Source organism: Eubalaena glacialis, chromosome 15 (genome assembly GCF_028564815.1).
Source record: "Eubalaena glacialis isolate mEubGla1 chromosome 15, mEubGla1.1.hap2.+ XY, whole genome shotgun sequence".
NCBI lineage: Eukaryota > Metazoa > Chordata > Mammalia > Artiodactyla > Balaenidae > Eubalaena > Eubalaena glacialis.
The window spans coordinates 42,081,422-42,097,515 of NC_083730.1; the positions used below are offsets into that span (position 1 = coordinate 42,081,422).

Sequence of the window (16,094 nt, forward strand, 5' to 3'; positions counted from 1 at the left end):
TTATTATTGATAACAACTGTCATACCTACAATTCAGTCTTTTACTTAGACCTTTCTATGAGCTCTTTAAGCTTCACAACACTGCTATAAAGAAGGTATTATCTCCCTTTTACAGGTGAGGGAGCGGTGGTTTAAAGAAGTTACAGAATTGTGCCAAGGTCTAGGAGCCATCACAAAACCAGCTGCCAAGGTCCACCACTCCCTTCCAGGAGATGTGGTTGACAACATATGTACAGGACACTTCATTTTTGTAAAAGGCATGTGCAAAGCAAGAATGTACATGGGTGGGTAGAATATGGTCTTTGTTTTGTGGGATTATGGGTGATTTTCATGTTTTTCCTTTTTATGCTGTTTGCTTTTCAGACAATTGTGTGCTCACAAATTATACAATAAACAGTTATAAAAGCTATTTCTGTTTTAAGAAAAATACCTACATCACTCAGTTTTTACAAAGTTTTCTTGTCAGCCATGCCCATCTTTGTTCACCTTTATGTCACTGACCTTGATGCTCTGACACTCTCATCTCTGCAGGTTCAATTTGGCCCAATGGGTTGCTAATTTGTGCCAGCCAACATGACTCCTTACTGAAAACGGCCCCTGTCACATTGACTGACCAAGAGGAGAAACATCAAGTGAAGGAAGATTCTGCCCTTGACACTGGTCTCAACTTCCCCCTCACCGGGGGGCTGGTGACAAACACTGCTAGGACACTTGTGCTGTTGTGTCATCCACACAACTGGCCATGTGGCTGCCATGATTGATTCCTGAAGTCTTGACCCGGCAAGAGGTAAGAAAGAGGAAGTTCCCTCCGAGACAGTCCGGTGCACCTCAGGACTAGGGTAAGGGGGTGGAGAAGAGTCAGGCCAGGCTGGAGGGTAGAAAACACAGCAGCCAAAGGATGTTTGATTCAGGAAGTAAGCAGCTCTCCCCCTTCTGTGCTCACCTCCTCACCTTGGTACCAGTTTGGGCCCCTCCCTACCCTCCCCATCTATAGTCTGAACCCAACCTCTGCTCTCCTCTTTCGCTCTGAAATGTCAAAAGATAAACTTTTAAGTTTTCCTGGGATGGAGGGTGTTAGTTTAATCATCATTTGATTACCATCTGATCATTTTGTATCACTACCTGGTTCCTGGTGATGTAGATGCCAACAAAAGCTATCTGACCACAAGTCCTGATCCTCATTAACAGACCCCCTAATACACAAGGCATTTCCCCCTTATTAGTTTAAGTGATATTTGGCAAGTCACTGAAATTCTCTGGTTCTGGTTTTTCCAAAGACACCTGAAATCTGGATTTTTTATGACAAATCTCCCAATTTTTAAATGTTGACAACCATTAAAACGTTTTTAAAAAACACAGGAGCAAATAAAATACCTGCAGATTTCTCCTAAAACGCAAGGGTTGAGCTAAAGGAGCTCTAAGATCTTATCCAGCTCTGATAATGACTAAGGTGCTTTAGGATTAATGGGTACTTTGCTTTAGGTGAAATGATCAAATCTAATTTTTCCATGTAAAACTAGCCCTTAAGAGGCAGCTTCCCTGGAGGTATAGCCAGAAAAGGCAACTGGTCTCACTGATCCTACTTATCTCTTTCTCTTTTCTTCCCCAAAGCAGATCACCTATATGCAATTTCTAAACACGTAAGACGTTTTCGATACAGCATATAGTGGTTCAGAGGCAGCACCTCCCAGGGAGCTTCTCCAGGGCAGAGCTGTATCCTGGTTTTATCGGCTCATTCCCAGGGACTGACAGGGCCCATCGTGAAGGCTCAGCACGTGTGTGGAAAGTTTAAGTTCCCAGGAATATAGCTCTCAAGGTCCTACTTCAATAAGAATAATTGTGAGATATAAAATTCCACTATAGATATATATTAAATACTAGTGATCACACACACACAAACCCTTTAGATCATTAGCTATAGCCATCCAAAAAGAATGTCGGATAAATATTATTTCTACATGTGGTGCATTTAAGACCTCTTCCCAGCAGCCGGCTCACATTTTTGGAGAGCGCTAGGCTACACCATAACTCAAAACCTATCTTTACCTCTCAGCAGATACAGCCTCAACGCAGAGCAACAGATTCCTGGGCCTTAAAAAAAAAGAGCTGACAGAGGGCTGAGTGCAAAAATAAAGATAATTTAAATGAATCCTAAAAGCCGATGTGGAAAGGACTGGGTCCTCCAAATGCTCTTGTTTCCTTTGCATCCGGGGGCCTCACACATGGTCACATAGAAACTGAGGAAACTTCATGAAGGGCATATGCTCCCCCACAGCACTGTGACAACTGGCCCACCTTACGGCTTGTAAGAGAGTTTTTCAACGCTGTCTGGACCCAGTTTTGAGGCTCTGGTTAGAAGTCAGCCAGTCTCCTTCTCCAGCAGCCCAAGTCCATACTCCCAACCCGCAGCCATGTGGGCTTCTCACACGCCAGAGCCCCGGGGCCCACTGACATAATGCAAACTGGCCAATCCTAAACCTGCTCACCCCGCCTTGTGTGCGAACCACAACACAGGTGCCTGCCCTCGTCCTCTACTCTGCTTCTCCCGAGTGGCCCAGAGCGGGCATGATGTGTTCTCCCCGGGGAACGGGGAGAGTTTTACAAAACTAAAAACCGCTTCCCAGTTTCTCTCTCTTGATCTGCAACAGGCCTCACCATCCTTCACCCAAGGTAATTTGGTTAAAATGAGGTGGGACAAAGAGGCCATTCAAAGGTTGTCCTTGATTGCAAATGTCTGGTGGCTGCCGGCAGCTGATCACAACCTAAAAAAGCCTACATGCCTTCAAGGTCAGGAAGGGGCAACTCAACATGTGGGCTGGGAAAAACGATAGTTTCCTTATATCAAAACACAAAAGTCACAGCCTAAGAAATCTGTCCTTTACATCCCTCATAAGTACACTTTCCTGGCACGGGCTTCAGTCAGATACGTCCAAATGTGCTGATGTGTGTGCACACAGTGCCCTGGTTACCCCGAGTCTCCTGAGACTCAGCGGAAGTGGGGTGGGCATGCAAAGGCCCCTCGGCTGCACGGAAAGCAGGACGTCTTGTAATAACCTGAAAGGGAGGGAGTGCTCACTCGTTTCCCAGGTAACAGATGGTAGCCATCTGGCCTCCAATAAATACACATCACTGGAAAATCAAAATCAGAAGGCAAGGCCTTGGTGGTGGCAATGGAAACTCAGAGGCAAGTAAGGGTCTTACCTCGGTGGCATTTTCTTCAGGGACAGAGAAGCAGCAGCTGGCTGGCAGGGTTCTCCCTTGGCTGTGCTTGGGAGTTCTGATTCTCAAGCATCGTTACCTGCTTTTGGTACCTTTCCAGGGCAGATCAGAACACTGCAGATTAATAAACCACTGCACACACTGGGGCGGAGAGCCTAGCTGAAGTATCTGTGTCAACACCATCTTTCATTACTGGCAAGTACCATTGACACAATTCACCATTTGGGACCTTGCACAACCATTGAGCTTACCCTGCCCATATATGATGATGCACTCAGTGGCAGGGAGGCCCTCTCTCCCTCCAGCCAGGCCACCACCGGGCTGCTTACTGGAAGGCTTTCTCCGCTGGGCTGAGTTTTTCCTTCCCAAGTCCCTCTATGTGGCAGGCACGAGTAACCTGCAGGCACGAGTAAAGGCAGGCCTTTCTCTCTTGCTACGTCCCCTTAGAGTCCAGGAAGCCAAACACCCCCTGTGCCAGCCTCCCTAGCAGCTACAGGCGGCCATGCAACCCAGTTCTAATCCGTGGGAGGTCTGCGGGGGGCTCCTGATGAGAATTTTGCTTTCCTGATAAGAGGGGGCTGACCACCGCTGGCAGAGCCACCCTCCTCGCCACAGCCTTGAATGCAGATGAACAAAGATGCTTACACTGATGATGGCTTTATAAAAATGCACATATACACTCCTAGGTAAGGGTCAGAAGAATAAAGATAAACATGTAGATGGTTATTAGTTCCATACAGGTGTGTGTAGGTCTGTGCACTCATACCAGCACCCACTGGGGAAGACCTTTTTTTTTTTGTAAGTTAAAATGATGCATACTTTAAACCTCGCAAAAAATACGCTGACAGTTTGGACCCATTATTCAGAATTAGGCCATTTTAGGTGTATTTCTTTCCATGTGGTTCAACTTATGAGCATCCATGGTATAAGTAACCTGGAAAATAAAATAGAGGAATTGCTCCCACCCTTATTCCTGTGCCATCCCCTCTTCCAGGTGTTGGGCCAGTGTGGATGGAAATGTAAGGATGAGAATCAAGGCTTGTATGCATTTCTTCAGACACAGAAGGACAGCTGCATTCGGAGGCAACACAGCAGGACAAAGTTTATGGTTAATTTGGTACACATACCATAAAAGCTTCCATATAAATGTTTTAATCATACTGAGACTAGAAATCATAAAATTCATCCATAAAGCGTCTCTGCCGACAGCTTATAATGAGGACCTACCACATACCCAGGGCAAGATGGAAGGTAGACAAAAGGAGGTGCCTCCCCAGCCTCACAAACACCATGGAGCTGAGAAACTGAGGCTGAGGAACCCTCTCTCACACACACACTTGGCATTTATCAAAATGAACAGAAACAATTAATACTGACTTAAAAATACGTCCCTAAAAATTTTTTTTAATGAGCCTTCAGTTTTCCCTTTTGCTTTTGCCCTTGTTGCAGTGGCTCTCCAGGAGCAGAGAAAATGGGGAAGGATTCGAGAGAGTTCGAGGTGCTGGGTCACAACTCAGAATGTAAGGAACCTTCTCAGGGTAAAACACAACAGGAAACTGCAGGAGACTGTTTCGTTTTGCCTGCCTCATTCAACTCTAACCAAGGACATTTGATATTAAATCACACGTTTCGTGTATTTTTCCTTCATCCAAGGGAAAGAAAAGGAGCTATTTTTTTTTCCTTATATGAACATGGAGTTGTGGAGTTACAGGCATAGATGCAGAAGGGGGAACCTTGATCAGTCGTGATGTGCCCCAGTGCCTGGCCACGGTCCTTGCTCGACTTCACACTAGAGGAAGTGATTTTTTTAGGCAAACACTCAACCTCTTTGAGACTCAGATTTTTCAACTGCAAAATGAAGATAATATTGAACTATATTAAATGTTTCCTTTGGTAAGTCAAAACTGTTCAGAACAGCTATGTCATATGGTCCAACCTAATAATTCCTGCCCTGCCTATTCACAGATTTTACGGAATCAAATAAAATTATTTATATGAAGGTGCACAAAAATACTCGAACTCTGAAAAGAGCATTAACTTTATGAACTGGAATGGTCATCAGTGCTTCAAACACCACACACGCACCACTTTGTAAAAAATGAAATTACGGAGGTAGCTTTCAGCATCCTTCTTTAAAATGCAAATTCTGGGCCCACCCCAGACCTACCAAGTCAGAAACAGGAGGACCTGGTGAGGAATGTGCACTTCCTACAGGAACTCCTGGTGATAACCCAAGTCGGTGACAATATTTTTCCCAGGAAATGACTGGCCTCTTCGGTTTTGAGGGGCTTTCTGTTCAAATACAGGCCTTACCCAAGCCCACTTGGTGTGTACCTTTCCTCACCAAATAAAAGAGATTATAAAGAACCTAGTGTGCAGAATGTTCTTTTCTTAATAACTGGGAAGAGACGACAGGGAAAGTCAGTAAAATGAACTCAGTCACTGATTAGTTACGAGGAAGCGATAAAACCTGAAGGGGTCTTCTTTTGCTACAGGATGTCTTCATCTCCTTACTCTGTAACCAAATCTTTCAAAAAGCTCTCAGTATCGAAGTTCCTGGAGGTGACCCCAGACCCTCCTTGCAGCAGGGGCTGGCTGCCCCATGCCCGGCGTCACTTACCCCTCAGAATGTAGTTCTGATAGTTTTGATCTGCCTCCGCTCCCACCTTGATCAAACACGTCAGACCTTCAGCCACTACAAATTCATGCACCAAATTCTTGTCATCCTGGCAGGAAACAGGGAAAGAGAGGAAAAAAAAAAAAAAAAAAAAGACTTCAAATACTGTCCCGGTCCATCCTCCATCCAGGCTGGGCTGTGAAAACTATGTACAAGCCTTTGACGCCAGACCGCGACCTCTGAAGATTGTTCTGCTCTATTCAAATGAGGCATCTTAACTGTTGCCAGAGGAATTTTACAGCCAGTCTTCACATTGTTGTTTGCCAAAGACCAATTATTGCCTTCTGGGCAATCTAATAAAGATAAAGCAAATGAATCCCCCAACTGTCAGGAATACTTATAGTGATCTGTTTTTCATTCTTTAGAAATCACCAGGCTCCGTATCCCCACAGGTCCCGAGGGACCAGCCACATGAAGCCTGCTGGGTTTCAACACAGGAAACACTGGGCTGCAGCACAGACCATCATGTAAATGATTCAAAGCAACTCGTGTGTTTCAAAAGACAGTCCCTAAAGATGGTTCCGAGCGTCTTGCAAATGGTATCTGAGAAAGTAGGGGAGCAGTTTCTCCTCCTCCCAAGTTGTGCAGCTTGCAGGACAAGCAAGGAGGCAGAGCACAGAACTGGCCGTGTGTCTGGAGCAGCTACACTGTCGCTCAAAAGAGCCACGGTGGTCAGCCTGAAGACCGGATCACAGAAGGCAAGACCTGGAAGGAATCGCAGGAGTCATCTAATCTGGTGGTTCTCAAAAGAGAGGTCTCCAGACCCACAAGCACCTGAGCATCACCTGGAAACTTGTTAGAAATGCAAAATACCCAGCCCCACCCTGACTTACTGGATAGGAAACTCCACTGTGGAGCCCAGCAACCTGTGCTTAAAAAGCCCTGCAGGGGATTCAGAGGTGCTCAGGTCCTTCTCACCTCTGACTCCCTCACATCAGGATCATGTGCAGAGCTTTAAAAAGGAACAGGAAGCAGGTCCCTGCCCAGATGGGTTTAGTCCGAATTTCTGGGGTGGGGCCCAGGCTCTGCTATTAAATTCCCAAGGAAATCCTAAAGGGGAGCCAGTTCAAGAACCACTGATCTAATCCTACCTTCCCTTTACAGATGAAGACTTAAGAAGGGCAAAACTTTGGCCAAGATGACCTAACTATGGTCCAGCCAGCCCCCAAATCCAGTCCTTTGCCTGGAGTACCAAGTTCCATGGAGCTCTATGAGAGGGATTTTTCCACTACTGTTTCAGGAGATTTCCTCAATTGGACACTGCCTTGTCTCAAACACAGCTAGGATACATTCATCTTCAATTATAACAACAGAGCAAAAATAAAAAACCTCAGTGATGTAAATAGTAGAAAGCTTAATGGAATAATGAAAGGTTATTATTATAGGAATGGTCAGCAACCATGGTTTATCTCCAAAAAAGAAAAAATAATTTAGACAAACTGGCATAATTCTCCCGTCTCCATGTTGAAATCAGCCCCTCATTTTAATTTTATGGCATTTTCCAATTATATGGAAGGAGGACGTGAGCTAACGGGGAGATGGGGAGAGGGAAGCAGGGGGCAGGCCAGGCAAATGCTCCCTTTGAACCAAGAACACACTCAAAATTCAGAGGGCACTGGGGGGAGGCGTGAGCACTGCTGTGCCCCGAAGGTAATGAAAGACAGCTGTGTTAACTCAGACTTTAAGCTAATCATGGCGTTGGAAGCAAGAGAAAATGGGACAATATCATGAGTTTTTGGAAAATTACTTTACACTCATATGTATAAAGGAAATAAAAATAATTCTCCCTCCATCCATATTCTTTTCCACCAGCATATGTGAAAAGTGAACATTTAGATGAGCTCATGTCTAGTCAGAAAGTTTTTCCAAGCATGTAACAAATGTTTATTACTTTAAAACTAGATTCACACATGACTTCATGGTGAAAAAGTGAGAACAAGCTCTCAAGAAACCACTCAAGCTAATCACTAATATTAATATAGCAGAGAGCTCACTGTCTGGAAATGGCACTGGGAAAAAAACACTGGACATTGTTTATAAAAATAATTCAGAACCCTAACTAATATTTATGCACATATGTAGATAAGGCACTTAGAAAATAAAAGTGTATGGATGATTAATGTAGAAAATATCTTCCAAATTGGCAATGTACAAGATTTTGAACACACATCTTGAAGTACACAGGCATTAATAAGTGATTTTTAAAACACTGGTTTCTAACTAGAATGAAGTCAACATGTTAACACTAACTGATATGAGATTATCCTTGAATTTCAGAATTCTCTATAATAGCCATATTTTAACCTGTGATCATTTTTTTAAAATGCCTATTAGTCAAGGAATATTCAGCTCAATCCAAATGACCAATGGTTCTGTTTTTACACCCTTACACTCTAGTTCCAAGAAGAACCTCCACATCCAGAAAACATAAGATATGATGGAGGTGCAGACTGGTGGGTGTGGGAGAAGGTAATCTAAGCCCCAGACAGACTGCAGCCTGTGGAATCCACCCAATACCCAAAGCAACCCTGCCCTGTGTGTTAGAGCTGTTTTGTGCACAGGTCTGTGGTCTTCCAAACAGATTAAACTTTTGGTAGCAAATGGCTTCTTCCTTGCCTACATAATGCCAACAAAGGCTGCTCAAGAATATTTGTTTGCTGAATAAGTGGTAGAAACAGCATCCCTGAGAATTCAGAGAGACAACACTACAGAACAAGCAGGGTGAGGGGATGTGAAACAAGACCGACATGTGTTTATTTTATCTTTTAACTTTGTCACCATGGAAAACTTGAAACATATACAAAAGAAGACAGAATAATTTAGTGAACCCCAGGTGCCAATCAACTCATATCAGTCCTGTTCCATCTATCACCCCACCCTGTCTGCTGCCATATTAATTTGAAGCAAATCCCAGACATCACATCATTTAATCCATAAATATTCCAATATGTACCTCAAAGGACAGAAAGTCTTTTTAAAATTATGTACTCATAATAAAAAATTAATACTTTCTTAATATTATCAAAAGTCCAGTCGGTGACCAATTCCAACTGTCTCAAAAATAGTGTTTTAAATTTTGTAGTAGGATCCAAATAGGAGCCACATGTGGCAATTAGCTGATACAACTTTTAAATGTCTTTTAATTCATCTCTTTTTTTCCCTTGAAATTTGTGTGTTGAAGAAACTAGATCATTTGTCCTACAGAGTAGTCTACATTCTGGATTTTGTTGATTACATGCCTGCTGTGTGGTTTAACATGTGCCTCTGTCCTAGATCATTTGTAAATTGGTTACTGCATAGAAAGGCAGGATCAGATCCAGAGCTGATTTCGTTGGCTTGACCACATCCTCAACGGCAGTGCAAGTTTCCATGAGAAGGCATGTAATATCTGATTGTATCTCACTTCCATCATGTCAGCAGATCCTGATGCTTGATACCATCCTGATGCTAGATCCATTCATTCATTCAGGGTTGCAAAATTCTGACATTCTAATTGATACTCTAATTATATCACTCCTTCTTACTTGCTAGCTAGAATATTTTTAAAAGCAAAACTTCCCCTCAACTAAACTTTTGATTATCCTAAAGTTCATTCAAGAAAAAGTAAGATAAATGTCTGATTCTAAAATTTTACCCATTTTTCAAAATAACGTGCTGGTTCACCACCATCTTCCTTCCACTGGTGACCAATTCATTGTTATTCTTTAGTATTATTATGCACTCATCAATGCAGATTAACCTGTGTGTTTTAATCCACTGTAATTATCATCCTTATTGATGCTTAATTGTCCATCTTCAGCCAGCCAGTGGGAGACCCTTCAATGTGCTCCCGAGTTCCTCTGGCAATAATCCTAGTAGTATTTGATAGCTTCCTTGCTATCTGCATAACAATATGTTCCAGGTTTATTTTACCCGTTTCCCACGCTAGACTTGGAGTCAGCTATTTCTCCAGGGAGCTCTGGTTCCTTTCTGTATTTTAAGACCACAATCTCGGTGCTAGTGGTGCATTTTGCTAGTGGGTTGGTCATTGCTTCTAGTCCTCTTCAATAAACTTAGCACTAGAAATATGCTTTGTTGCAAGTTTGTTAAGAAACACCCTGGGTTCATTTTGATACTTCCAATTAAATTCAGGAATCCAGAGTTTTTTAACCTGACCCTTCTATCTTTCTATCAACTTTTTCCACACACCAAGAATCCAAATCCTTAAGAACTCTAAGAATGACAAAATTAGAACACACACACACACACAATCAGAAGAGCAATACCAATACTACCACCAGCAATATGATTATTATAAACAGTTGATTTTCGTATGTGTGTGGTTCTGTTTCTTCTTAGAGTATATCCTACCCAGGGGACACAAACTGCAGTGTTTTAAAGTCACTTGGAATGGCTCTTCTCTGTGTGGTTCTGCCACCAACTCAATGAGGTGAACACAAGTTTCAAAAGAAGTCAAAGCTGAACAACGGAAGCGGCAAGCAGGCTGAGGGGCTGCACGAGCTAGCGTGAGGAGTGGCAGGAGTGTGGTCCTCCGGTGGCACGGCGAGAGTCCAGCCCAAGTGCAGTCAGGGATCTGAGTTCGAGAGGAGGAGGTTAACGGAGGGTGAAGAAGTTCTGTTTTGTTCAGCTAAGAAGCAGGGAGACACAGATGGATACGTGGGAAGTGAAGCTTTGGGGCAAGTAATGAGCGAAGCATTTACTCAATTACAGCCAGGAAAGACTGAAGACAGACACCTGTGAGAGGAGTATTCAGTTCGCCCAATTCGTCCATCTATTGCTTCAGTGGCACTGGCCACTGCGTGAGGCCCCAAAGACCCAGTGATGGAATCCAGGGAGCTCACAGATGACCAGACTCAGACACGCGCCCTGCGGTATCTTAAATTCCATTCCAGAGGTGAGCACAGAGAACTTTATAGAGGAGAGCCCTTGACTGCAGTGAGGGCTCATCTGGAGGATCTCCCTGGCAGGAGGAGACACCAGATGGGAAACAGAGACATGGGGAGTGGATGTGGGGCAACAACGCATCCTGAGATAGAAGCAATAGGTCCAGGGGCAAAGGTGCAGAAGAGACTTGCCCCAGAACACAATCACGGGGGAGACAGCTGCAGCCAAGGACAGGGAGATGGGTCGCAGAGGCCAGGTCCAGAAGGGCCTCAACGTTATACTGAGAGATTCAGACGTAACTCAGATGGCTACACGGAACCAGCATGAGAAGGACTTGGTCAGCCCCTCTGGTGGGAAGCTAGAGGATGGACCAAGCAGCAGGTGGTGCCCATGACAGCTGTTACAATTTTTCCAGAAGAAACGGCCTGAATCAAGGCCAACCCCAAACCCCAAGGCACTTCTGAGACGTGCGACATGAGGCAGCAGTGGTGACTCAGGGTCACGCCTGTAGCTGTGGGAAGATGAGAAATGAGGGCTCATCTCCAGAAACGCTGTCACTGAGAAGGGGTCTGCTCTGGGAAAAAGATGAGGGTGTGCATGGTTGAACAAGTTTGAAAATGAGACAAGAACGTGCAGGTGGGATGGATTGTTGGCCTGCCTTTCTGCCAATCCCCCTCAGACAGGAAGGCACCCATGAAGGGGACGGCCGCTCGGCTAGAACTATCACAGACAGAAAATCCTTTAAGTATGTGAAGGAGACGGGAACTGAAGAGATATGGACCACACCTAGAGTCTAAAATCATGCCAGAAAGAACGATGAACCTATGGAGACACAAGCTCAATGCAAGCTCCGTCTTCTCCACGGAGCCTCATCCTGCTTCTCCTGACCCTGCCCCGCCTGGCACAGAGGCCTCACCCTCCTCCCCTGACTCTCTGGCTCTCTTCCCTGTGGGTGACAGCTTGGAGTTTGCCTGCACTCCTGTCCTAGTTCTCTTCGCTAAGCTTGTGACTTGCCCAGGGGAGAAGCAGAGGGAAGGTTTAGGAGAGAAGGATAAGACAGAACCCGACAAAGATGCTTGCACACGTGCACAAGGGGACTTGTCCCTAACAGCACGGTTTGTAACAGCAGAACCCTGGAAACGAACCCAACTGTCTGCCAACAGAAGATGAACAAGGCAACTTGTGCTTCCTCCATACAATGGTTACTCACTCAGAGTTACCTCGGTCACGCCCACACCTATCCTGCTCTCACTAAGTAAGCCCGCAGCATGATACACACAGCATGATAACATGCATATACAGTTCATAGGAAAGAATATCACATATTATTGGTGAATATTCACCATTAGTATGGAATCGTGCATTTGCATGATAAACACTATATGTGACATTCAGTAGAGAGGGGACCCAGGGTGGAGTAGGAAGACAGTGGTTGGTATTGAGCAGAACACAAGACTTCAGTTACATCCATGGTAGGAATTTTTTTTTAATCTGAAGTAAATATGGAAAAATATTGTGATTTGATAACTTTTTTTTACTTATTATGCTTGAAATATTTGGTATGGTAAAAATACTCAACTGATATTTTGACAGAATTTACATTGTACTCTAAAGAGACTTTTCTTTTTGTAATCAGTAAAAGGTATAAACTTGTCTGCATCTAATTCCACAAGCAATGCAAAAACAGAACCTGAGAGTACTTTTTTCTTTTTTTTACCTGAAATATCTGCTTCAGGGAGAAAAGGGCCCTTCTTAAATCTCGTCCACTGGAGTTGTACAGTTTTTCTGAAATAAAGAATACAACATATACAATTAATTAAACTGACTCGACAGATGGCAAAAACACAGAGAGGATATGAACAATTAATGAATTTCCACTGGAAAGGTGAGTAAAACAAATTCATTTCATGCAGGATATCGACCTTACCCCCAGTGCTGCAAAGGACACTCCAGCTGTTGCAGGACGCAGGAAGAAGAGATTGTAAGTTGTGGGAAAGATGCCCTGATCTGCACCCTCAGTCCTCACCTCCCTCTCTCCAGAGCTCTATTTCCAGCTGTTTACAGACTACTATACTTGGTAGCCAACTATATCTGGAAAGTTAACACAGCCAAAACAGAACCTCCTTCATTGCCTCACAGCCCCTGCACCACCATGCTTTCTGCAGTTGGGCTCAGAAAGCTTCAAGTTGCCTCCTTTTCCCTGTGATCCAATGATCCAAGAGCAGCAGAGTGGCTCTAACGACTGACCAGCTCCCTTGGTTGACGGCCCTTCCAGCAGGAACCCAGCCTTAGCTCTGCCTGCACCCAGGCTCTCACTCATCTGAGATGGGTTCAAGGATGGGTCCTGGCCCAGAGCAAGGCAGATGGAGGAGCCCCTGTCAGTACCCTGGGGCTCGACACTCAGACCAACTTCTACAATTGGTCACATTTAACATGTACTAGTTAGGCCAGGCCTCATGCATAAGGAGGGGAGCTCGATCCAGGACCCACCCTCCAGGGGTCATAGTGCAGCAGGAGAGGCAGATGAGTATGCCACAATTCCTCACTGGTCAGGGGGGTGGCACTGCAATGCCCTGAAGGAGCGTCACATTCTTCTGGTGTATGCATACTCCCAGGAGCATGGATTCCACTCAGCTTCCCAGAACCCAAGCTTGGCCCTGACCCAGGTGGCTCAGGTGCCTGGGGTTGGGTTCCTAACACTTCATGCCAGACCGCCCCAAGGTAAATCATCCAGCACATATTTACAGAGCACCTGCCAGGCACTGAGGGTACAGTAGTGAAGAGTGAACTTACAGCATAGACTAAGCAATCAGACAGCCTGCATTTCAAACCTGGTGTCACCACCCACAGCTATGTGATCTTGGGCAAAGTATTTCATCTCTCTCGGCCTTGGATTCCTTATCCGTAAAATGGGAACAGACAATAATAGATTTAGAGGAAAATGGTTTTGCATTCAATCAAGCACTGATATGATGGAGTAGAATGCAAAATTATTTAAAATATTGAGAATAATAGAGTTCAAAGCAATGTCACATGCATGGCCAGGAACCCTGGGCTTCAAAGACAGCCTATGGGGGGGGGGGGACTAGGGGGTGGGGTAATGGACAGAGCCACATTCTCCTCTTGTGTGAGTGGCATGGACTTGAGTGGAAGGGGATGGAACACACAGATCTAAATGACTTAGCAGAAGTCTGGTTGTGAGAAGGACATGCCCGCTTTGCACTATGGCTCGAGAAGTGAACAGGCTCCCATCTGAGAGACACTTAAAATGACAGAGCGGCGAGGCTCAGCATGTGAATGGCAGTAGTTTCCTCGAAGGCCTCCCTACGGACATCCTGCCCGCTTCCCCTCTTCCCATCCACCCTCCAGACCGAGGCCAGAAAGACTGGGTGAAGATGACCACCTGACGACATCACTGCCCCCATTTAAACCCTTCAGTGGCTGCCCGCTGCACTGAGCAGGAAATCCAAACTCCTTTAAGTGGCCTGTCAAGCCCTTGGTCACGCAGCCCTGGCGCCCCTCCCTCTCTGTGCTGCAGACACCCTGGTCTCTCGCTCCTGAGGCGGCGAGGCTCCTCCAGACGCACAACCTATACACACAGCTTAAGGGGCAGAGGCAGGATTCTGTGAGGTTGGGGTCTGGGGGGTGGTGTCTGTCCCCAAGGCCTCCTAGTTGTTTGCCCACCATGGAATCTCCCACCTGTAAATACAATATGCAGTCCACAGTCACTTGTTAATTATGAAGAGTTTCGATTAAGAGAGAACCCGTCACCTTCCTGAACAAAAGGAGCCGGGAAGACTCCAAAGGAAACCACCATCCCCAAACTAAACGTCTAATTCATCATAGACCCTAAAAATTGAGGCCCGATGACTCACAAGCTGACCTCTAAAGTATATGTGTGGCATCAAAGGACATGAGTAATAAATAGAGTGAACTGCATCACCCTGCAGTAGAACCCAGGTCCCTGGGGAGATCACTTCTTCCTCCAGTTTCTACAGCTAACGTCTCAGAATTCTCAAATCCCAGAGGAACAGACTTTGGTTTTAGCCAGTACCACTTCTAATAAGAATAAAGCTCTCAGATGCAAGCATGGGGCTACATATACCCTAAAGAACAAGGGCAGATTTAGCTTATCTGGGAAGAGCATCAGTAGAGGAGAAAGTCAATTCCAGGTACTTCTTTATAAGGTAATAAGGCTTGCATTACTTTCTTGCTTACATACCACCAGACGACAGGCAGAAATATGTCTTACATAGATTCACAATATCCCAGTTAGAGTCTCCTTTAGTTATCAGCGATTTGTCATGGCTTCCAATTCATGCAAATGAGAATTATGGTTTGTTGTGTTCTGACTGCTAAGGTTTTACTACTTGGTGCTATAATCAAAATAATCATTTTTTAAACAAGGATTAAGCATTCATTTATTGAAGTATAGTTGATTTACAATGTTATGCTAGTTTCTGGTGTACAGCAAAGTGATTCAGTTATACACACATATATATTCTTTTTCATATTCTTCTCCATTATGGTTTATTACAGGACATTGAATATAGTTCCCTGTACTATACAATAGGACCTTGTTGTTTATCCATTTTATATATATATACATATATATATATATATGTATATATATATAGCAGTTTGCAACTGCTAGTCTCAAACTCCCAGTCCAACCCTCCCCCGCCACCCCTCTCCCTTGGCAACCACAAGTCTGTTCTCTGTGTCTGTGAATCTGTTTTGTAGGTAAGTTCATCTGTGTCATATTTCAGATTCCACATATAAGTGATATCATATGGTATTTGTCTTTCTCTTTCTGACTTACTTTGCTTAGTATGATAATCTCTAGGTCCACCCATGTTGCTGCAAATGGCATTTTTTCACTCTTTTTTATGGCTGAGTAATATTTCATTGTATATATGTACCACAGCTTCTTTATCCATTCATCTGTGGATGGACACTTAGGTTGCTTCCATGTATTGGTTATTGCAAACAGTGCTGCTATGAACATAGGGGTGCAGGTATCTTTTTGAATTATAGTTTTGTCCAGATACATGCCCAGGAGTGGGATTGCTGGATCATATGGCAACTCTATTTTTAGTTTTTTGAGGAACCTCCATATGGTTCTCCATAGTGACTGCACCAATTTACATTCCCACCAACAGTGTAGGAGGGTTCAAATAGGGATTAAGTATTAATAGAAAAAAATTCAGCTGAGAATGACAACTTTTTGTTGAGGATTTTTACATCCATATTCATGAGGAACATTAATCTATAGTTTTTGTTTCTTGTAATGTTGTTGACATTGAGGCAATGCT

General features: G+C 44.3%; 1 protein-coding gene across 5 annotated transcripts in view; it reads right to left on the bottom strand.

The window, feature by feature from the left end:
- The window catches only part of FHOD3 (formin homology 2 domain containing 3), a 489,898-nt gene that overhangs the window by 270,980 nt on the left and 202,824 nt on the right, over window positions 1-16,094 (bottom strand). For all 5 annotated transcript variants that reach the window (XM_061170499.1, XM_061170498.1, XM_061170497.1 and 2 more), the window contains exons 4-5: window positions 12,497-12,564; window positions 5,839-5,944 (exon numbers count right to left, since the gene is read on the bottom strand). In XM_061170499.1, coding sequence (XP_061026482.1) covers window positions 5,839-5,944; window positions 12,497-12,564 — 174 coding nt within the window. The remainder of the gene's footprint in view (window positions 1-5,838; window positions 5,945-12,496; window positions 12,565-16,094) is intronic.